We start from the raw sequence: 25,020 nt of genomic DNA, 5'->3' as shown, positions 1-25,020 counted from the left end.
GCAAATATCAAGGGGAAAAATGCACTCCTATCAGATGCATAAAATGTTTATGTTACTTAGCACACATGTTGCGTCCATCAGAACCACAATATTAATGTCACATTTGCAGTATAATAATGAAAGGTTCCCTTCACTGCGCCATACGAAAAACCAAATTGTCCTTATAAGGTCATTATCTACTTGTTTTGAAACATAATTTCATAACAGGCTTTGTGCTATTTGTCAAATGTCCCAAAACTGAGCATTAATTTCTGAGTAAACAGGCAAAATCTTTTATTTACATTTCAGTATCCCATTCTGAAGGTTTTTCTCCATGATTTTAACAATCCAGATTTAATTTGGTGACTTGATTCTAAGAATTCTATCAGAACCTGACCTGAGCTGAAACACAACAAAAAGTCTCCAGCTCTTACTAATGACTTTCCATCTATAGAACCTTCATTGCTGAAGGCTGAGGAAACATAAGTGCTTTCAGTTCATAAGTGCCTTCTGTCTTCAATTCACGGTGTTTCACAGCTGTGCACATCATTTGCACTGCCCTTTTCCTGTAGGTTTTCTCTTGCCTGTCTGTTCACTCCAATCTGCTGCACGGAGTTAGGAGACATCACAGAGGGAAGAGTCAGTATTATCACAGTTGACTGGCTTTCAGCTGCTGACATAGTTATCAATCCAATCCTTTCTGGGATCTTTTTTAATCCTAGGGTTGTGCCTTACTGAAGTGCACAAACATGCACAATGCTACACCTCATAGCCTCAACAGAGGAAAAAAACATTTAGACTGTTATGCAGAGATCACTGCATTCAATGCATGTATTCAGGTACTAGCCCCCAGATTTGAGGTCTGTGGAAACCATTTTTGCATGGCTTTTAAATCCTTCCAAATCCTCTATATTCCTATACAGTCTGGTTTAAGATACACACTGCTCTGAATTCTTAAGAAAATCATTCTCTATATGAAAGGATGCTGCTCTCACGTTTAAGACAATGGCTACTTTTTTCAAAACAATCTGATGTTGCACAAAGATGCAGGAAAACATTTATGTTGTTACTCCCTATGCTAATAACAATTAAACAGGTATTCACAACACTAAGCCATAGACTGGACTTGATAAGCTCAAAAGCCTTTTCCAACTTAATTGATTCTATGATACACACAAAATGTAACTGCAAACAAAATACATAAAATTTATCAATTCTAAATGCTCTGATTTTTTAAGTGTCTTTTTTAGTAAAAGCACAAATGTACTTCCTAAATTCATGGTGGTGTTTTAAGGTCAGATATTCAGTCGCTGCTATCAGCAGTGAAACTCATGAATCAGACAGGAGTCCCTCCAAATGCCAGAGCTATCTGCGCAGTTCAACAAGCTGGTCATCAGGTTCAAGTGACCACTACCTCTACATGCCAGCTTCTCTCTGTTCTTCTTGTTACAACTCTCAGCCTCCTGGAGACTGTAGACTTCTGGAACTTACACTTTCACAAAGTTCCCTGGTTCAGCTTGTGACCACTATTTTCAGTAAAGTCAGTGCAGTCTGAACTACTGCATACTTGCCTTTTGACCATCAGAAGAATTTAGTAGAACTGGCAAACCAATCATAAAATGCTGAAATTATGTGCTCCACCCCCCTTTCTCTTCCCTTGTCCAGGAAGCTCTTGCCCACTTTCTGGTTGACTAATCTGTGGCTTAAAATACACCTAAACTTAAGAAACACCTGTGACAAAGGAAGGCACAGGCACACCCCAACACATGAAAAGACAGAAAGACCTATGAAAAGAATAAAAACCTAGCAGAAAAGACCACTTGCTACCAGTCATCCAGAGCTCTCCAATACTGATTGTAACACCCAGTGTTAACACAGCTCATGCACATTATTCAGAATAAAGGTCACTGTCTTGAGGGAAACACCAGCTCAGAGAACAATTGGCTAATTCCTCTAGCAACTTACCTGGCACAATGGAATTTCAGCTTTCCCTCAAAGTCATAAAAAGCCATTTAATCTTCTTATTCTAGCCAGAAAATCAAACATATTAAAATATATTTATACATCATTCATGAGTTGCAGCTTTGCTTGTAGATTTCACTTGACTGTTGAAACAAACTCAGCTAAATTCAACACACTAAGTCAAACCAAATTTTCTTTTTGAATCATATGCATCATGCATTATTTCATTATTTTCATTATACAACTTAAATTTTCACTGCTTAGGTCCTGTAGTACTAGGAAAATAATGAATAAGACACAATGCAAATTACCTCTGTATTTTAATGTCTTAGATCCACACATCAATTCCAGTCTCCTATGTATTTGAGATTTTGTAAAATAGAAATTATCTTATCTAGATATTCTTATAACACAAATCCTTTGCCAGACTACAATTCTTTTCACATTTCCTTGCTGCTACTGTTAAATGAAATAGTTTCAATGGAACTGCTGCCCTATTATTTCACTATCCTTATTTGAAACGTTTCACATTTTTATCTTTTAACATTTGGAAATCATTCCAATGTTACAACTTTATTGATTCATGGCCATTATTTAGATCCATCTGATCCAGGGTCAACATTGCTTTCCTTCTGGGCCACCTCTGTAGGCTGGCTTTCCAAGGTCCCTTGATACTCACTTCGCAGTTTTTATGAAAGGGAATCATAGAGTATTGCAGTTCCTACTGTGTGATGACACATACATCAGCCTTTGACTATTGCTTGGTGAAAGAGGCTTACTATAACTCTGAGATTAGTGTTATGAATTTGAACGAGGCCAAACTTTCTCCAGAGAAAGAGGTTCTCGTTTATTAAAATAGCTGCAAGGAACAGAGTGTCCAGGATAAGCCCAGGCACCCACAGAGCGAGCCAAAAACAAAACAGTGCGCTGACCCCAAGTGCACTGCGTTCTCCCAAACAAAAAGTACCCCAAAACAAGAAGCACCCCGACCCAACTGAACTCCCCACATTTATAGTCCCCCTGGAGTCAAGGATTGGTGCATTTTGGATCCTCATGATGATTGGTCCATTTCCAGGCTTCTCATTGGTCTTTACCACCGTTCATTCTGGACCAATTGTTTCTGCAGGCTTCGAATGATTGGTCAGATCTTTCATCCAATCTCTCTTTGACCTTGCCTTGCCCCTGTTTCACCAAACCCTGGACCCTTCTAGCACATTCTAATAGGCCCCCCCCTTTAACATAATACAAATAATATAACATAATTAATACAATATAATTGAACTATATCCTATTTTAACTTAACTTTTACCTATAACATTAGCTCAGCTGCTTAGAGTCAGGTGCTAATAGCATCAAGGTTTGTGGATTCAATCCCTATATGGGCCACCCACTTAAAAGTTGAACTTGATCCTTGTGGGTCCTTTCCAACTTGGAATATTCTGATTATGTAATTATCCTTGTAACCACAAATTAATTCCTCTCTCTAAACATTAGAAAACAGAACTGCAACTCAACTGCAACCACATTTCAGCTATCACTACAGTGCAAATTTGTGAAAGGAGAATAAAGTTTCTACATCTTCACTTAATGTCCTCCACCAAGTTCATACGCTTGATGGCTCATAATAATACACACACTTTTTTTTCCTCCTGTCGCTGTCAGCTAATTCACTAGGCTACAAAGTAAATCTATAAATGTATAAAACTGGTAAGTCACAAACAAAAGCAACTTACCTTTGGTCAGGCTACAGCCTTTGGTCTGTTTAATTCTTCTGTGCCTCCCAGCTCTGAATGTGCCGCTAAAGGAGAGCCAAGCCCCCAGGGATTGTTACTGACTTTAACTCTGGATCATACAAACGTCCAAACTAGGTGTTTCATGACTACATGTCAAAGGAACTGACCCTTCCAGCCACAGAGGGGTTCACTTCTTTTGAAAATATTTCATCATCTAAAACATTGCCTTCTCTCCACATTAATATGAACAAAAGTCATGCTGAAAACCAAGCAAAGTTTACTGGAACTCTTTCTCTCTGCCAGTTAAATTTGTGAGAGTTGGACTTCAAAGTAATCATAGGATGTAACACCAAAGTTACATCTTCCACTGAAAGCCCGACAACTTCACATGGAGAATGAAGTCTTCAAGAAGTGGGAAAGCACAGAACAACAGACAAAAATATAAGATGACTACAGGTAACACAGTTCCTACACTTTCCGATTTCCAATTTATTATTTATGGTTATGGTTACACCTGACATTCAGTTTCTATAAAAATACCTTTTTGTATCTTAACTTTCTAGCTCTGCCTAGTTTTATCTGTTTGTCTTTGGAGCGACTTACTTTTCCTAAGGCATAAGGCAAGTAACTTGATATGGTTGTGAAAATTGTTTCACCAAACCAATGTGCCCACAAGTTCATTACAACATCATGTATGCTTTCACAGGTTTTCCTTAACAGAAAATAAAAGACAAATTTTAAGAAGTTTACTGAAACTAAACACATGTTGCTGTTTTCACAAATTTATTGCCTCAATAGCACTTTGTAAATGGACTCCACTGTACACTATTATTTTGGCAGCAGTTATCCTGAAGTGTAGTTTAGCTGTAGTTTGTTTCAGTCAAATTAGTTGTGTAAAAACACTGGAATGGCCTTAATGTTTTAAAACACAGAATTCATTTCAAACCCTTTGGAATCTTGCAATGAGAAGACACAGAATAGTTTAAGCACACATAAAAATTTTCAAAATCACTAAGGCACCATAACTCAAATTTCACGAAACTAAATGAAGATAAATAGACATTGATGTTGAGGGAAACCCTATATTTCTTATGATGACTCGTTTTGGAACAACTAGAGGAACCTTATAAACAATTACTACCCTACATAGAGTGCACCATGAACTTTATTTGAGTGTGCTGTTCTTGCTCTCCCTAGATACAAGACTAATCTTCTCCAGTTTGAGGTAACTGAAGTATCTTTAATAACACTTCATTGAAAACTACTTCCACAAGGCAATTCTAAGTTCCATTTTCAAATGCTTAGAACAGAAAAGTAACAAATATGAAACACAAACTCCTATAGCTAAATGTACCATTGCTGTTGTATAGCCTATTTTTCTAAAAAAGTGGATGGCAAACAAACCAACTGCATCTAGCTGCAGGTAACTTTATCACAAGGTGTCACAGGAATATAATACTGTTATGCATGATAGGCACATACACGATATGTAACAGTAACCTCCAGAAAATTTAAAATTTTGGGGCTTGAACAGGTATGACCAGACAAAGAATGTCATCTATGAGCCAGGTAAAAGCACAGAAAACTGCAAAAGCCAGCAAGAATCCCAGTATCTTTATTAAAACCATAGAATGCCATAAATGTGGGACTCATGGAGATATCAATAATTCACATAACCTCATTTTAGTGTCACCAAAAAAAGAAGTATAAGTATGTATTTATGGAGAGTTATCAGAAGGAACATCATGAAATTCATCTAGGATGAATGCCAAGCCTAGGTCCAGTCCCTGAGACAGATCCGCATCTAGCACTAGTACAGACTTCACATTACATGGATGGATGGTGAGAAGATATTCTGAAATGGTCCTGGTAGTCCTTGAGGGCAGTAGGTATACAATATAGAATCATAATTGTCTGCGATGTTGTTTCACTCAGTTGTTTATCAGCGGTTGTGATCTCTAAATTCTAGTCCAATTCTATTACTTAGTTTCATTCTGTCTTTGCTATAAGTTTTGAATTCTCATCTTGTTCTCTCATTGACTTGCAATCTACATTTTGCCAAGATACTGATGTATTCTTAACTAGCATTCAGTTTGGGTATTATATATGTATATGCTGAATACTGAAAATCTGAGACATTCAGAACTAGTGCCTATATTTTAAAAAAATTTACATAAATCGCCATTTAAAGCCTACTTTTCAATTGCAACATCTACAAAACAAATAACTGCAGTTACATGGTAACATGCAAAAATATTTGAAAAATATTTGACAGAAGCACTCTAAATGCATTTTCCTGTTACCATGTTGCACAGCTAAAATTACTGGGTAACTAAATATCTATTTTTTACTAAATTGCAGATATCAAGATTCTTGATACACAGCTATAGAATAGCTTTACATCTACCCATCTATCAGTGTGTTTAGGTTCTACAGCCTTTCAAAGAGAAGGAAAAAGGAAAGGGGAGAGAGACTACCGAATATAGACATGGTCTGGAAATTTGAGTTTCATGAACTTCCATTTTCCTTCACCTAAAGAGTTTCATGTTCACTCAAGAAAACTATTCCACAATTATAACTTTAAAATAATAAATTCAAAATTATTAATACCTGAAGATTTATACTTAGCAACTACAAACCAGGAAGTGCAGACTTAACACAGGCTTCTTCTTTCTTTTTTTTTTATGCAGCATTCTGGAAGTTTATGATGTATAGAAAGCCTACTACTCCCAGCACAGGTAACTTATTTTAGAAAGAACAGCATACGCAACTATTTTAAAAGTAAATTAACATTTTTGATCCAAGTGCTACAAGGTATCGTTGAAATGAAATTGAGTATACATGACAGTCAATTTAAAAACTGTTTTCGAGACACATAGGATTAATGAGACACTGAAAACACCCTTGATTTTTAAAATAACTTAAATTGAAAAACTATTTCATTCATTTGCTACAGGCAACTATAAAAGGATTGACTAATACTATTAAAAGAAACAGCTATGGGCAAGTCAGACTTCATCAACGATGCAGCTATTTAATGTTCAGAATATCCATACTTGCACACAAGGCACACTGTAATCCTTAAGAAAATAAACACAGTACTTTCATCCTTAGATGCTTAAAACAATGCAGATTTTAAGGCAACCATGACTTTGACACAAAAGACAACAACATGTAATATGCCAACTCACCATGTTATATGTTAATGGTCTCTTTCTGATCATTTCTCCCTTCACTCAGTAGCTTCTACCCTTTATCTTAGGAGGTTGAACTAACTAGATCTAAAACCAACTAGATCTTGGATCTCTCATGTAATTTTGTCTTCTATTACAGAAGGAACAGAAATTACAAGGAAGGGCTAGAAAGCCTTAAAGGCTGACTGTTAGTTCAGTAACATAAGATGAATTTCTAAAATCATAGAATGATTTGGGTTGGGAAGGACCTTAAAGATCCTCTCATTCCAAGCCGCATGTCATGGGCAGCAACACCTTGCACTAGACCAGGTTGCTCAAAGCCCACCCGACTGGCCTTGAACATTGCCAGGTATGGGGCATCCCCAGCTGCTCTGGGCAATCTGTTCTGCGCCTTCTGAGGAAAGAATTTAGTTGTAATTTCTAATCTAAATATTTATTCAGTTTTTAAGGTATTTCCCTTATCCTATCACCCCAAGACTTTGCAAAAAGTCCCTCTCCAGCTCTTTTCTAAACTTACAATCAGATCAGAAGAGACTTTCTCAGTTATAGAATGTTAAAAGGCAAGACAAATGAGGCTGTTGTTCTGGCAACGATGATAACTCTCAAATAGCTCTGGGCAATATATGCTTAATAAAGCAAGATAACAGTATTCCATCCTAGCTGTCTAAACACTAAGATTTAGATCTGATTTCATACTGATTTAGATCAATGGTAGTGTTTTTATAATAAATATAAAGTTATTTTACAAAATTAAGATTCCAAATTTATGCTACGTAGCAAAAATCCATTGCCCATAGCTTTATGTTACAAAATTAATTCATTTAACAATAATATTTAATGCATGGAGCTAGAGCTACTAAAGAGAAGACAACTAGAAGGCAATGTCTGCGCGAAAAAAAAATTGGCCACCTTATTCCTCTTCATTTGCATTAAAAAAAATCACTATTACTGACTCAAAAATAATTAAAATTCTACTAAAAGAACATGGAAAATTTCTATACTCACAGCTCTAAATGATGATCTACGGACAGAAACATTTATTTTTTTTAAAGAAAGTCCTTTCAGTGGTCTCCCAGCATCTTGGTTTTCAGGTTTCAAATTTTGATCTGTCCTTATGAGGGCTACAGAATTAGTTTTTCATTTTTCTCAGTTCTCATTTTCATGTAGACATATGATCCAAGAAGCTGGAAGTAATAAAAGGGCCGTGTCTTCAGTTTGGTTCATTAAAAACACAATGATCAGAGCTGACTGTGGTTCAAGCACAGTTTCCACATATTTTCATTTTGCCCCCTATACAATCCTGTATTAAATATATGTTTTATGTGGTTGCATGACTTCAGCTCCACTGCTGGTGCATGCACCAACTGACAAATAAATAAAAATGCTTCCGATCTGTTGCCTGAAACGTTCAAAAAAGCCTTACTTTATTTTGCTTCAGGAAGTATGCTGGGGCATAATGTTCAACCAACCACAGATGACTAATATAGGCCAATAAAATAAACTGCAACCAAAATGAAAATCAAAGTACTATTACATTTGAACAAGCCTGACACAGCTCTTTACTTGCAGAATTCAAAGGAGAACTAGCATAAAACTCCATTTTTAAAATGGAGTTTTTAGCCACCTAACCTGCAAATTGTGTCTATCATGTTGTCCTAACTAAGGCATGATGTTAACAATGATTTGGTTTTGTTCACCAAGTATATGCTATATAAAATGGAACACAACCACTCACTTACTGTTAAAAAAATAAAACTCAGAAACCCAGCCATAACTCCTTTCCAGAATAAATACAAGTGCTTCTATAAAGTGAGTCAGGATTTAAAAAAATTTATTCCATAAAACTTAAACTAAAAACTCTTTACAATGAGCTGGTTTAGTTGATCTTAGATATTTAAGATCACTTATTTCACAACAACGTTTGAGTAGTTATCAATACCAATATCAATATCAATTCCAAGAAAGACTGTTTGCACAGCTAAACATGACTAGGTATGAAAAAAGCAACACATATGGAAACATATCACCTAAGGAAAAAATCCTTGCAATTAAAGACTCAGAGCTCATAAAGATGTTCCTTTAGAACATTTTGGTGTAATATGAGTAACTTCAGCAATTCTTGTGGTAAGACTACAAACCACTCTTTTGGAGTATGAATCAAAGGGCTGTACCTTTAGCTAATGAAACCGCATTAAATCTATTTCTTTTTAGAGCAAGCCTCGATTTTATCCCATCAGAATTTGAAATGGTATTTTATAGAGGAAAAGTATAATAACACACAAAGGATAAGCACTAAGCATTCTACACTGAGTCCCATGCAGGAAGTTAAACAGGAAATACCAACAACTCTGATCTGCATTAGATAAAACACCTAGACTAGTACCAAGATGACCAACAGAAGAGATCCGAATTTAAATTGATTCATCCACGTAAAACACTTAAATAGTCCATACCAATGAGCTAGCATTGTTCAAACCCGTGCGCTTTCATAGTAGCCACAGAAGGATGTGGCACAGTTCCAAAACCCACCCATGATTGTCCATAGAGAAATTTAATCTCTGCTAATCCTTACTGAAATATCCATCCTTGACTCCATTATCTTGGGTTTTTTCTGACAGAGAGGCTGAACTGCTCCTATTATTCCTATTATGAAACATTATTTAATTCAAGGCAACATTCCATGAAACTCAGTTTCATTCAAATCTGCAATCTGCCAAAATTACTAACTGTAGAAAACAGTAATTCAGGAAAGGAAAATAAAATATATTTATAGGTATAGAACTACAATTAAACAAATAAAGTTAGTTCTTCTATAAAATAAAGTTATGCTTAGGGTTTTTATATCTCTATCTAGAATTATATTAATCCAAACCAGACAGCTTTAAGAGAAATAAACAAGACTCCCACAACATTGTTTTAAAAAGTTGAAAATATATAGAAGTTATATTCTTCTATGACTCCTGACTGAATTTTTTTCCTAATCTATGCAGTTTTTGGCTTTTAACTTTTAAACCTAGACCCTACTTTCACTTTTGAGGAAAAAAAAATCAATTTCTTTTCTTGTGCTAAGAAACTAAAGCCCTGCTACCCTTAGAAAGAAGGAACACTATCTAATTATTCTTCAGGAATTTTTATTTAAATTAAAAGAAGAAATATAAATTTGGATTAAGGTTTTTCTTTTCTTTTAAGTTAAAGAGCTTTATTTTATGTGCATAAGAACACAAATGGTGATCAGAGTGGAGTTTTGACATTAGCATCTCTTGAACGAAGCACCGTCAGTCTGACTGGTCACTTCCAAATAAAGTTGCTTCTATGAAATAGGCAAATGATTTATTACCCAACACAAAATACAAAGGAAAGGAATTATTTCATTCCATTATTTCCCATGTAAATGATTTAGTATGGGAAATTAAAAAAAAAAAAAAACAAAACTAAAGAGACACCCAAGAAATGTGTTGTTATTATTGTGCTTCCTTAGATGGGTTACTACAGAAGAAACAGGTAATTGGACAGAAAAAGTGAAACATGCTAGAACTATCAGCCAGAAACTGGAAAACAAAGCTTTTATATGCCAAATTGCATCCATTTTACTCCATAAATCCTCTTCCACTTTAAACTCACTTCCTACCCTCATGTATTTCTAAATAAATATTTGAGGTGAGGTCCACTGAGGTCACAAAGAGACAAAAGAGACTGGCAATCTCTTATTTAGACAAAAATCACCTAAGCAACTTCCTGTCTCCTAACTTACAAGATTGTCAATTCTCAGGTTTCAAAAGTTGCACTAATTAAAAGAGTTTCACACACAGCTTACAACAGAAACACATACAGACAGCTTCATGTTTAGGAACATTTTTCAAAAGAAAATTATGTAAGACCACAATTAAATATTAAAACAATATGAGTCCCTCATTATGTCCCTTTTATGTCCTGTGTCCCAGTTCCAGAAGAAAACTAAAGTACTTCATACATGCCTTGAATCAGAGTTACATCTGAGTTTTCAGGGTTATAATCCAAATGCCAGGCTAATCAGACAAAAGCAAAAAATCCAAACCAACCAACCAAAAAAAAAGCAAAAAAAAAAAAAGGCAAAAAGAAAAAAGAAAAAAAAAAAAAAGATCATTCCAAATTGTAAGCACATCTGAAGCATAGTTTAACATTTTATATTAAAAATGGCATAACTGTAATGGTTGTAGCTATCACTTGGGCACTTCCACCCAGCATCCCCTGAAGCCCGGAGGGACAGAGCAGGACATCTACTTTGCACTGCAGCATAAAAAGTTGTCCCCAGATGAATAAAAATCACATGCAGAAATATCTGTATTTTCCTTAACTTGCTACTATCTAAATAAGCTTGCCCTGACTTGACCCAGTTAAACTTCTGACATCTAATGAGAACTTAAGGTAGCACAGCTGAGATCATGAAACAAGCATATGCAATTGTTGGAAGATAATCCCACAGAAACTAAATCACTTCACAAGTCAGTTTTGGGGCACATTTCTACATTTTTGGATGCAAAACTCATTCAGAAAATAATTCTGACTGAAGTACTGGTAGACCTAAGAAAAACATTCAACAGCACAGGCTTCCAAAAAAATTTTACTTCTATTCACTTACATGCAGATGTATGTATTATTAGCAGCTAATGTTAGGAGACTGATTTCTCATTCTAATTCAATTGTTCTAAAATTAACACTAGAAATATTCTTCATTCTTTCACTTCCAAATAATACTTATTGCTCATTTATGATGGCATATTAGAAACAATAAAAAAAAAAAAACTAACAAGAATACCAGATTGTCCAGACAATGACATGTTAACAACAAAAGGTTAACTGAGCTGCTAATGAACTGCAGATGCACATCTGATCTTAAAACTAATATAGATGTTTTGCGCTATTGGTTTATAAAAATTTGACCAACTACTGTCTGGATCTGCAACATAAGACAGATGCTCATGCTTAGTATATTTCACGCTATTTCCACAACTCCTCTGCAAGGAGAAACCAACCAGCCCTCCTGCTATATCCCTGAAGTCATCTGAGAGATCTGAGTAAACCAAGGAAAGACACACACGCCACAGAAAAACATCTGCAAACACCTCATTCTCCCACAAATCCAAATCACTCTGGACACTCCCTTCTATTGAGGTACTTCTGCTCATCACATAGCAAAGAGGTATGTTCACCATTTGAATACTACCTCTACATGAGCATTAGTTTTCACAGACTCCTCCTGAATATTCCCACCTTCCATCAATCTTACAGTTCAAACACCTATTGCTTTCTCTTGGGTTTTTTTCCCTATTTCCCAGCTCCCCCTATTTTTATCTTATTTAGCATGGAGATCATGGATGCTGCTTTTTTTCCCCTGTCACATCCAACATTAACAACGAAAATAATCTCCACTCCTGCAAGAAAACATTTTGAAAAGAAAGACAAAGAACAGTCCTTTTAACATAATATTACAAGAGTTGCAACATGGAGAACATTTGGTTCTTTTAAAAATCCTGATTCATTTGCTAACGAAGAAACAATTGGCAGATACATGAGATATATAAGCCAGGGATACATGTTCTTAAAAAATGTTCTTAAAAAAATGTTCATTTCACTAACGTTACCATTTGTAGCTGGAAGTACTCTGCCTTTTCTTTTTAAAGCAGTTAACATCAAATAAGGAGGCCAAAATGTCACTAATTTACTAATTTCATTAATGGAACTACCCAGATTTTCTGATTTACCATCTCATTTACTTCTCTATCTTGAAAAGTAACCTTGATAATTTTATACGTTCATGACAATAGGCAGAGATCCGAGGTGATGCCCAGCAATCTCTTTTTTTTCCTTAAATGAAGCCACTCTGGAGACAGCATATTTCTAATTTCTAATTATCAGAAATATATTGCAAAGGAAGTACTTGTACTCAAACCAGGCACTTTAGGAAGATAGCAGGCTTTTATAAGCAGGATTGGAATCACAAACCTGTCTAAAAATAGAGCACCTGCATCATTGTGGGATGAAGCTCTTTGAAGAAAGGAATCATTACCACATGGTCTGAGGCATGGTGGCCCAAAATCTCACATACCATGTGACAGTGTTTAATATTAAAGGAAACAGAGATTGTTACAGTTCAAAGGTAGTCCTGGCCTAAGTCAAACCTGATTTTCTAAATCTTTCAGCTTTACATTAACAATACTGTTTGTATGTTTAGAAGACTTATCTTTCTTATGAATTAGGATGAGGTCTCAGATACACAAAACAAAAATCTAACCAAAAGATGTTTCATCCAGAAAGATAAAGAAGTATAGCAACAGATTGCAGCAGCAGAACCCAGGAGGAAAAACAGAAACAAAGAGGGCTTATTCCTTTATCTTTACGCAGATATTTGTTGGTTTATGGTACTTAATGACAGTAATAAAATTTTAAAGGGATACCATCTCCAGTACTAAGAAAGGAGGAAAGGAAGGAAAGGAAGGAAAGGAAGGAAGTGTCGGAAGGAAGGAAGGAAGTGTTGGAAGGAAGTGTAGGAAAAAGGTGTCGGAAGGAAGTGTCGGAAGGAAGGAAGTGTCGGAAGGAAGTGTCGGAAGGAAGGAAGGAAGTGTCGGAAGAAAGTGTCGGAAGGAAGTGTCGGAAGGAAGGAAGGAAGTGTCGGACGGAAGGAAGTGTCAGAAGGAAGTGTCGGAAGGAAGGAAGGAAGGAAGGAAGGAAGGAAGTGTCGGAAGGAAGGAAGGAAGTGTCGGAAGGAAGTGTAGGAAGGAAGGAAGTGTCGGAAGGAAGTGTCAGAAGGAAGTGTCGGAAGTGTCGGAAGTGTCGGAAGTGTCGGAAGGAAGGAAGGAAGGAAGGAAGGAAGTGTCGGAAGGAAGTGTCAGAAGGAAGTGTCGGAAGGAAGTGTCGGAAGGAAGGAAGGAAGTGTCGGAAGGAAGGAAGGAAGTGTCGGAAGGAAGTGTAGGAAAAAGGGGTCGGAAGGAAGTGTCGGAAGGAAGGAAGTGTCGGAAGGAAGTGTCGGAAGGAAGGAAGGAAGTGTCGGAAGGAAGTGTCGGAAGGAAAGAAGGAAGGAAGTGTCGGAAGGAAGGAAGTGTCGGAAGGAAGGAAGGAAGTGTCGGAAGGAAGTGTCGGAAGGAAGTGTCGGAAGGAAGTGTCGGAAGGAAGTGTCGGAAGGAAGGAAGGAAGGAAGGAAGGAAGGAAGGAAGGAAGGAAGTGTCGGAAGGAAGTGTCGGAAGGAAGGAAGGAAGTGTCGGAAGGAAGGAAGGAAGGAAAGAAGGAAGGAAGGAAGGAAGGAAGGAAGGAAGGAAGGAAGGAAGGAAGGAAGGAAGGAAGTGTCGGAAGGAAGTGTCGGAAGTGTCGGAAGTGTCGGAAGTGTCGGAAGGAAGGAAGGAAGGAAGGAAGGAAGTGTCGGAAGGAAGTGTCAGAAGGAAGTGTCAGAAGGAAGTGTCGGAAGGAAGGAAGGAAGTGTCGGAAGGAAGGAAGTGTCGGAAGGAAGTGTCGGAAGGAAGTGTCGGAAGGAAGGAAGTGTCGGAAGGAAGGAAGTGTCGGAAGGAAGTGTCGGAAGGAAGTGTCGGAAGGAAGGAAGGAAGTGTCGGAAGGAAGGAAGGAAGTGTCGGAAGGAAGTGTAGGAAAAAGGGGTCGGAAGGAAGTGTCGGAAGGAAGGAAGTGTCGGAAGGAAGTGTCGGAAGGAAGGAAGGAAGGAAGGAAGGAAGTGTCGGAAGGAAAGAAGGAAGGAAGGAAGTGTCGGAAGGAAGTGTCGGAAGGAAGTGTCGGAAGGAAGGAAGGAAGGAAGGAAGTGTCGGAAGGAAGGAAGTGTCGGAAGGAAGTGTCGGAAGGAAGGAAGGAAGGAAGGAAGGAAGGAAGGAAGGAAGGAAGGAAGGAAGTGTCGGAAGGAAGGAAGTGTCGGAAGGAAGGAAGGAAGGAAGGAAGGAAGGAAGGAAGGAAGGAAGGAAGGAAGGAAGCGTCGGAAGGAAGGAAGTGTCGGAAGGAAGGAAGGAAGGAAAGAAGGAAGGAAGGAAGGAAGGAAGGAAGGAAGGAAGGAAGGAAGGAAGGAAGGAAGGAAGGAAGGAAGGAAGGAAGGAAGGAAGGAAGGAAGGAAGGAAGGAAGTGTCGGAAGGAAGTGTCGGAAGTGTCGGAAGTGTCGGAAGGAAGGAAGGAAGGAAGGAAGTGTCGGAAGGAAGTGTCAGAAGGAAGTGTCAGAAGGAAGTGTCGGAAGTGTCGGAAGTGTCGGAAGTGTCGGAAGTGTCGGAAGTGTCGGAAGGAAGGAAGGAAGGAAGGAAGGAAGGAAGGAAGGAAGTGTCGGAAGGAAGTGTCGGAAGGAAGTGTCGGAAGGAAGGAAGGAAGGAAGGAAGGAAGGAAGGAAGGAAGGAAGGAAGGAAGGAAGGAAGTGTCGGAAGGAAGTGTCAGAAGGAAGTGTCGGAAGGAAGTGTCGGAAGGAAGGAAGTGTCGGAAGGAAGGAAGTGTCGGAAGGAAGTGTCGGAAGGAAGGAAGGATGGAAGGAAGGAAGGAAGGATGGAAGGAAGGAAGGAAGTGTCGGAAGGAAGTGTCAGAAGTGTCGGAAGGAAGTGTCGGAAGGAAGGAAGTGTCGGAAGGAAGTGTCGGAAGGAAGTGTCGGAAGGAAGTGTCAGAAGGAAGTGTCAGAAGGAAGTGTCAGAAGGAAGTGTCGGAAGTGTCGGAAGTGTCGGAAGTGTCGGAAGGAAGGAAGGAAGGAAGGAAGGAAGGAAGGAAGGAAGGAAGGAAGGAAGGAAGTGTCGGAAGGAAGTGTCGGAAGGAAGGAAGTGTCGGAAGGAAGTGTCGGAAGGAAGTGTCGGAAGGAAGGAAGGAAGGAAAGAAAGAAAGAAAGAAAGAAAGAAAGAAAGAAAGAAAGAAAGAAAGAAAGAAAGAAAGAAAGAAAGAAAGAAAACAAAATACCTCCCCCAACCTAGATGTAATAGTTTTGTTTGTAATTAACTTCCTGTTCAGCAAGTTTGTTAATTGTGATTTCTTGTACATATATGCTAGTTATTTCAGCTGGCCACAATCACCTACTCCATCTTACTTTTCTTAGGCTTCTCTACTGTGAGCTGAGCTCTGCTTCATTAGATTTTCCAGGTGGTATTTTAATAAAGAGATTTAAATAGAGAGATTAGAAACACAACAGCTAAACTTTAGCTGGAGGCAAAAGTGCCTCTGCCTAACCATGCCGCAGTAACCTCAAGTAAACAACTTGTTTTGTCCTGTTGGCAACCAGACTTCCTACAGGGCTGGCTGCCCTCGTTTTTCACACCTTCCACTGTCATGTAAATCCAGGAGGAAAAAGCCAGATGAGTTTCAACACCGACACTGAAAGACTTCATTCATCCAGGAGCACTACCGCATCTCATTGGTTCTCCAACCTTACCCGGGGATTTTTGTTTTTTGGGGTTTTTTTTGTTCTGAGGGAAAAAAGACTTAAAACCCTTTCACAACAGAGCAAAGCTGCTTTCAGTTCTAACCTTACCATTCATGTCCTACCTTGCTCACCAATTTATAGTGATCACAAATTTTATATTGCCCATTTAAGCGTGTTTAAAACACAAATAAGGCATATTTTAAAGTCAACAAAGCAGATCTTGTTGAAGCTGTGAATTGTCAGTATGGGATACTCATTGAGTACCCTCATTCACATATTTATTTCTGTCCTTCTCTGTAAAGTTTCCTTTCTCTAACAAACTCACAATGAAACAGTAGGCAGACTACTTCTATTTGTTCTCCCTTCGTTTAACGATCCCAGGAAGCTGGGTGAATAGGAGAGAGTTTGTACTTAATTTCATCCTGGCAGCCTGTAAGTATAATCCTATTGAATTTTATAATCCTCCTTCTGCAATGTCAAAATCTAGCATGTATGTATCATATGGACCAAAAAGACTGCTAACATTCTCTTTTCTTTACCCTTTTATGAAAAATTGTTGGTGGTCTCTGTTTTCTAATGCTTACCACCAGCATAAAAGAAGTTGTAATTGTCTCAAATTTCTTTTGGAAAGCATCTGGTGTGGAAGTTACTCAATACGGATGTGTAACTGCAAGGGTCACTGAAGTGGGGAGGAAGGGGCACTACATTTGGATGACAAAAGGCTGGATATTTAACCCATTTCAGCTTGCATGTGGGTACTGTATGATTCAGGATGTGTAATGGGGTAGTTGCATTCCAGCCTGATCAAAGCAAGAAGTCTATTTAAGTCTCAGAGCATTACAGGGAGAGCTCACATCCTGTAATAGCACAGCTTCCCAGGGCAATGCATGAAGCCCAAATGTATGAGTCGTTCTGACCACCTGCTCACAAAACACCAAAAGGACAAAAGCAGAGATACTCACAAAAGCAAGACTTCAGCTTGCATGTCCACCACACAGCAAAGACTCATTACTCACACCACAGGCAAACAGCCTATTCATCCTCAACACATCAGATCCCATCCCAGGAAAGGAACTTTCCAGCAGGTTAAATATTGCACTGCCAGTGAAAGCTGTGCAACCAAAAGGAAGAGAAGTTCAGGATAGCTTTCCAAAACTTTTGACCTGTCCAAAAATTCAAGTATACTTGCCATGTCACGCAGTACTCTTATTACAGGAATCACAAGGAAGTGTAACAATTTATTCATGGGGATTTTTCCCATATAAAAATTTTGAAACACTAGGGTTAAAATCCCTGTCTAGGAAGGAAGATGTCAAAACAGAGATTCAGCTTTTTCTTAGGCTGAATCCTATCCCCAAAAGTGATTGTGTGCAGAATTGTAGGAAAACATAAACTTCTTAATAGATTTTATTACTATTATTCATTCCAATTTCATTGTGCTTGTTCTGAGATAAGCTTCAAAGTCAGACTGTCTTCAATGGAGAGGTACAAAATAATAATTCCAATTTTTTAGAAGCTCTAGTGTCCTGAATGTAAGGGACATGTGAAATTAGAATATCCTAAGAAGTCTAAATATTTTTAATGCATCATTTGCCATTCAATTACTAGTAGTTAATAACACTAACCTTCAAAACTAATCTTCACAAACTTTGTATCAGAAGTAGAAAAAGATATGCATTTCCTGTAGAGCTGCTTCAGGTTTTTTTCAAATCTTACTGAAGTGCTATACAACCCTTCCATTGGCCAGTAAAAGGCACATACATTTTTCACATCCTATTTACTTGTTTTATTGTAAAAGTAAGACATTACAATTAGAAATATTCATTGAAATGCTGCCCTCCAATGATACTTGGCACATTTCTGCATGGCAAAGAACAATTGTCATCCATTCTTTTGATGATCCTGGCAGCATTGCTTTGGATAGGGCTATTTAAGTGAAGTACTTGTCTATATCGTTTTAAAACCTGCTTGTCACTGGCAGTGAGGCAGTGAGGCCTAATAAAAGCACCACACACTTCTGTAGAGAGCTCTTCCCTGGACTGGAGATATGCTAAGACTTGTTCCAACTCAAGTCACTGTGAGAATGCACATTACTTTTAATAGCAAATTGTATTTTACACAGATTCATCCGAACTATAAATATGCTGTTGCTTGATTCACTTTCTTATGATCCAGTGAAAATCAGATGAACTTCAAAACTTCTCTCCAGTAAACTAACCCAAATGTCAATGTTGTCTTCTTAGGTGGAGCTCCAGAGATGTTCTAAGACAGCTTGCAAGAAGCTGAGATGAACAGCACAGCAGCAAGGAGCTGCATTGTTCTGTCCATTCCCTGTGTCTACATTTGCTCCTGTTTGCACTTCCTGGAAGTCTAAACATGCTCCATGACTTTAGAAATAAAAAGCCATTCAGATCCTTTCTCGGCCCAAACAGAAATAGCTGTTCTCTATTTATTGCAGACTGCTTCAGTGAAAAGAAGAAGAAATGTTGGGGAAATCCCTGCCTGTCAGTACACAGCCATAGAGTACTACAGAAGGAATTAATTACTGAGAAAAAACTGTAGTCATACCTCTCTTTTTGAAATGAAATGAGTAGGGGATAAAGCACATATACGCCACATTTACAGAACTCTGTGGTAAAAGCAGTGAGACTACTTCAACTTTCATTCTAGAAGTAGATACAGGACCAGCAGTCTGATTTCTTAATTCTAAGTTCACAGTAAATTTCTCCTACAGCATGCTATACAAAATTACCATATATATATATATATATATATATGTATCACCAGCCACAAATAAAATTGTCCAATAACCTTTGACACAATTTTCTTCTTTTTTCAAATATTATGTCAGAACACAAGCAAACAGAAGAAACAACCATTTAAATAATTAATGGTCCAGCTCTTCAATTCATCACTTACAGAGAACAGTCTCAGTGGCATCAGCAGGACTGTTTACATCCTGGTATTTGGCTAGCCATGAACAAGATGTGGGCAGTCAGCATGCAGATGGGAGAATCCTTGGAAACCTCTCCTTAATCATCTTCCCACAGCACCAGTGCAGAATCCCAAAATGTACTCAGAGTAAATCTCACTGAGCTTCAAAGAGATGTAAGCCTCCACAAGTGTTTTACCAAGGAGTTGGAGAGGACTGTCACCACTGATCATGTGAGCTCTGAGACTGCTCAGGTCACCATGATGAAGTTTCTAGATAGGCCATGCATATCTCCAACCTTTAGATTCATTACAAAATAACCACTTAGTTAAGTTTTGTTTGTTAAGATTAAGCAGCTTAATGAAGACACTTCTGAATGCCTGCAGTCAGAATTTGGTTAGTAATTATCCATGAGTACAGCGTTCATTTCTCACTTGTATTTTGGCATGACTTTCATAAGGCATTAGGAGCCCCATGAATATTACCCCTCCATATTGGTTCTTGATAAGCAGCTTAAAAAAAAAAACAAACACTATTGAAGCTCTCAAGAACTGTGAAATAATATCGGGAAGCTTTAATGCTGTCCTTTATGTGAGATGCTTTACACAAATGCAACCAGTGAAATATTCAAAAAGTATCTAAATTTCAGCTTCAGAGGGTAAGGTCTTTAACATCTGCAGCAATATTCTTCTTTCTATGTACATAAGTGGATTACTACACAGACCTTTTTCCCCCCCTCTTTCCTGAATATCACTGGCACATGAGGTCACTGTGCCTTGAGAAACTGAACTGATACCAGAATCCTATGTGGATGGTACAATAATTTGACCTAAGGCCTCTCTTTAATTTATTGAAGATGCAGTATCTTTTGACAAAACTAGTCCTACAGCAATAGCCACACATCTGTACTGCCAGGTATGATCTTTCCCTGCATATGATGGCCAAACCACTACTCTCCTCCACCCTTTTTCCTGCACAGAATAATCACTGTTGTCTGTCAGACTACAGCTAATCTTTTTCGTCAGTAAAAAGACTCACTGAAAGGCTATTTCTGAAGAGCAGAATGGTATAATCTAAGCTGCATATCAGCCCACATTTGACTTTCCAAAGTGTATGCAGCTTACTAAACCTAACCCAAGGTCTGCAAGGCTTTGAAATGAGAGTGCATCTAAGACACTCGTATTTTCTCTGAAATGTCTTTATATTTAAAATGAAAAAATAAATTTTAATTCCAGTAACTAAAATAAAATATTTTTGGGGACAAGTTTCAATATTATTTTACATGTTAAAAAAAGAAAATGTAGTTTGAAATACAGCTTGGCTCTATTTGCAGGTTCAGGCCTAGATGAAACATGGTGGAATATCCAACGCATGTTAGGATGTTTTTTCAATACTCTTGGAAACTCAGCAACTTACATATGTAATAGAGCCCAAGCAATGACTGAATAAAGAATGACAAATAGCTTAGGATTTGTTATGACAACTTTGACATAATAGCACTGTGCAATTTTTTTAAATTAAGCCTGACACAGCAACACTCTCAGGAAGAACAGCTGCTTAACTATTTCACCACAAAGAGGACAGTGCTGTTGAGGATCATGACAACACCAGTCAACATCAGCAACAGTTGACAATTTTATTGAGATACCCAGAACACTTTATGTTTCAGCTGCAGTTTTCTAGATGGAGAGCATGATTTGGGCACATGCACACTTAGACGGCCAAAGGCTTTGGAGTAAGCTGGTGCTCCTAGTAAAGTCTAACAGTATCAATAATTACTAATAGGGGTCTCTACAAACTGTGATCTATCCAAAAAGTGAATCAATTTATATAATAAATCAGAGGTGTTACAGACATGCAATGATGTACATGGCTTTTGAATAGACACAATAAAAAGGTGATAATTATTTCTTCCAATTTCTTTACAAAGATTTTCTAACCTAATTTTACCCAAACACAATGTAGAAGGAAGCAAAATTCTCAAAATAAGAAGGAGCATAGAAGTCAAATGCTTTTCATGAACACAAAACTCTTTTACCCAATTGTTTTCAAACCACCATCAATTGACTTTCAATATTTTTCTCCACAATTAATTCTACCACTTTGCTTCGGAAAATCTGACAAAATATCAATAATTAGATGCCAACCACTTAGAGTTGTGTGAAACTTGGCAGTTTCACTTTGCAGGAGTGCAGGCAAATATTTTATTTGGTGTCAATCCACCATTTTCAGTTTGTGTTGATTTTTTAATAAGTTCAAATAGGCAAATGAATAAGCAGTCAAAATTTCCATATTTTACCTGGTTTCTCTTCATGGCCATACAAATAAAAAGGCATATCTTCATGAATCAGCAATGGAGCAAGTCAGATGTTCAAATTCAGAAAGAAATACAAGGAAAAATATATCATGCAGTTATGGTGATCTACACCCAAATCCCAGAATTATGGAGGATATTAACCCTCTTCAGCACCACTACTCTTTCTATTCTAAATTCTGTTAAGTGCTCCAAGAATGTGCATTTATTATGCTACATAAAGGCCCCAAATGATAGTAGCCCCAAAATATTAGTAGCAATAATCGGGGTTTTTTAAGGTCCTGCCAGCATTCTATACCATCACAGGTAAACTTTTTTCTTTCTACACTTTCCACCCACCTGCAAGTACCTTAGGATGACTGTTCTTTGGATCATCACTGCTGTTGTCAGTGTACCCAATTCTGCTCTCTATCTAGCAAAACTCATGATTGATGCAACAGAAATAATAGCAGGGGAGAGCTCGTTTTAAATAAGCGAATATGCCACAGAAGTAATAACAATTGAAAAGGTCCGACTGTATTAAGGTTTCTGCTGAGAACTTACTCATTGCATTCTTCTGTGGAGGAGTTAAAAGGACAGAAGTCCCAAATTCAAGTAACTACAGGTACCACATGTGAGAAGCTGTGAGGTAGAGAAAAAAGGCCAAAGAGGGGAAAGTAAAGGAGTAATGAAAAGGAGAAAGGAGACATTGGTAAAATACTGCTAGAAATAAAAAAGACAGAACTGTTTGAAAACTGAACTGCAGAAGGAAGATAATTCAAATGAGGGAAATAACTTTAGAATACAGCATGAGAATGAAGAACAAATAGATTACAGATGGACTACAGGAGAGATGATGAGACAGAGAAAATAAAGGAGACAGAGCATGGAGGTATCTAATTACAGAACTCATTGAAGGCAAGATAAAATTACACATGGAGATGAGAAAAGTTTAAGAAATGGAAATCCAGAACCAGAAAGGAACCTATCTGGAAACAGGATAAATAATATCACCATTGTACAGGCTAAAGGCAGAATTAGGAATTGAGAAATGTTATGAGAAGTGTATGAATAGGAAAACTGTTAAAAAATTAAGTTAGGTACAGAGGTAGGACCCAAGATGCTACCAAGAAAGAGAGAAGACCTTAGGAAAGGAATGGGAATGAAAAGAAATAGATGAAGCAGGGACTTGGATGCAGGCCTAGGTGCATGCAAGGTCATCTTACCAGTCCACCACAGGTACTGAAGGAGGCGAAGGAGCCCGGGTAGCGGAGGACAGCACCACTGTAGTAACAAACTCTCTCAGGTTGCAGCTGTGTGGCACTGGGTGGAGTTTTGCCCTCACCCCCAAGCCTCTCTTCCACAGCAAAGCCAGGAGCCAGGAAGCGGCTGTCCCTCTTGAGCAGCAGGTATAGTTCCCGAGCAAAAGCTGGGATCCTCAGCAGCACTTCATCTCCATCCTCTGCTGAAGGTGGTGGTGGGGTGGATGGTGTTGGTGGCAACTGAGAGGCAGCACCAGACCCCTGGGGCAGGGGGGACCAGTGGTAAAACTCCTGAGACTCATACTCATCCTCAGTGTCCTCTTCCTCTGCTGCCTCCCCTACAGCCTGTGCCTGCCCATCCACCGAGGAGGAGACTGAACGCACCTCTCGGGAGCTGCCAGCTGCTGGGCTGGGTGTGACTGGGCCACTGAAAGTGCTGCTTCGGTTCCCACTACCGGGATCAACGTTGCAACCCCCACCACCACCACTGCCACCCGTTGGCTCCTGCTGGCCCGGGCTCCACAGTGCAGGGAAGACGATCTCCCACTCCTCAGTCTCTTCTGCAGCATGGAGACCTGTGAGAAATGCAGCAGATGCTTTAAATGAGTGAAGTACTGAACAGCATCCAGTGCCTGCTAAAAACCTTCCCCTTTGCCCACCACAAGATGGTCCTTCTGATTCCAAGACCAACAAGCATGCCAGATAAAACATAGTGGGGTTCATTTGCTGCTTTCATCTTGTCCTTATGCAGAGCAGGGGGGCCAGCTGTTGGATGGGTCTGTTCTGTTGATGCGTCTGGAACACACAAGGCTCTGCAGAACACAGAGAAAGCTGGACCTCAAGCTGGGCAGAAGCTGTGTTTGTACTAGTAGCTGGGGATGTCTTTCCTTTTGATCACCACCTCCATGCAAGGAAAGTTGCATAAATCCTTCATCATTTAGACAAAGCAACAACTGTTTCATATAGCTAAAAAAAAGTTGCTGGGGAAAACCTGAACAAATTTGAAAATTTCAACCTTCTTCTCAGCATGCTGTGCAAGACCCATTATGCCTCCCAAATTTTGGCCAAATACACACATACACACACACACCATGGCTGCACATACAAGTAGCAGTTGCATGCACATGCTGTATGATGATCATTCTTATAATGAAACTGAATGAGAATAACTTACTACTGATACTTGCATATCCCAAACACTCTACATCACAATACAACCAAAGTCCAGCATGCCAGCATTATGTTTACAAAGATCTGAGTACACACAACCTACACAACCTACACTAGAGACAGGAAACAGTTTTATTTACACATTAATCGCACACTCTAGGAACAGCACAGCCAGGAGAGATGAGAGGGCTGCTTGTGGAAATCAGGTCTCGTACAGAGCAGCGCTGCGCAGTGCACTCTCACAGCCAAGGCGCACACTATCTGATCACCCATCGCTTACGGGGGGCGGGCGCGGTTAACAATGGCCAGGTACCGCCACCGGCAGCTGCGGGGCGCGGAGGCCGCCCCGGGCTCGGCCCGTCCCGCGAAAGGCGCGCACTTACCTGCGCCGAGCCCGCTTGACAGCACGCACAGCTGGTAGAACACGCAGCAGACGCGGCTCAGGCGCATCCTTCCTCCCAGCGCCATCGGCTCCGCGCCCGCGGGACGCCGGCTGGCAAGACACGCAGGGCCGTGCCGAGTCGTGCCGGGCCGAGCGGGGAGTGCCGCGGGGCGCAGCCACCTGGGCGCCCGCGGAGAAACTCGGGAGAGCGCGAGCAGCGCGTCCCGGCGGGGCGGGCAGGCAGCACCGGCGGCGCGGGATGCGCAGCGCACGGCGGCCGGGCGCGCGTGTGTGCGTGTGTGCGCGTGTCTCTGTCCGTCTGTCCGTCTGCGTGTGCGTGTCCGTGTGTGTGCGCGTCTGCGTGTGGGTGGGCGCGGGCAGGCAGGAGCGCGGCCCGTGCGCGCACACAGCGCCCGGCGGCGGGCGGGCAGCTGCGCCCCGGCGGCAGCGACCGCGCTGCCCCCGCCCGCCGCTCGCCCCCACGGGGCGGGACGCGCCGGGCCCCGTCCCGTCCGGCCCCGCCCCGCCCCGCCCGGGCGGGCACCCGCCGCGGCCCCCCTTCCCTCGCCCCGCCGCAACCCCGCCGCCGGGCCGCGGGCAGGCGCCCGGGCGGGTCCGTGGGCAGCCGAGCCCCGGCCGCGGTGCCGGAGACGGCGCTCCGCAGCCTGCCGCCCCTCCCGTCTGCGAGGGGCGCGCACCGGTGCGCCCCGGCTGCGGGAAGGGTTCCCCTCATCCCCGTCGCCAGCAAGGCGCTCAGG

At 40.0% G+C, this 25,020-nt stretch overlaps 1 protein-coding gene across 1 annotated transcript in view; it reads right to left on the bottom strand.

Annotated features, from left to right (window-relative positions):
• The window catches only part of ADAMTS19 (ADAM metallopeptidase with thrombospondin type 1 motif 19), a 134,732-nt gene extending 110,384 nt beyond the window's left edge, over window positions 1–24,348 (bottom strand). Inside the window, exons 1-2 of the mRNA XM_058823968.1 lie at window positions 24,264–24,348; window positions 22,675–23,285 (exon numbers count right to left, since the gene is read on the bottom strand). Coding sequence (XP_058679951.1) covers window positions 22,675–23,285; window positions 24,264–24,348 — 696 coding nt within the window. The remainder of the gene's footprint in view (window positions 1–22,674; window positions 23,286–24,263) is intronic.
• Window positions 24,349–25,020: the final 672 nt, after the last annotated feature.

This window comes from Ammospiza caudacuta, chromosome Z (assembly GCF_027887145.1).
Source record: "Ammospiza caudacuta isolate bAmmCau1 chromosome Z, bAmmCau1.pri, whole genome shotgun sequence".
In the NCBI taxonomy this organism is placed as follows: domain Eukaryota; kingdom Metazoa; phylum Chordata; class Aves; order Passeriformes; family Passerellidae; genus Ammospiza; species Ammospiza caudacuta.
Note: the sequence above shows the minus strand (reverse complement) of the source record. Positions and strands in the feature narration are given on the sequence as shown.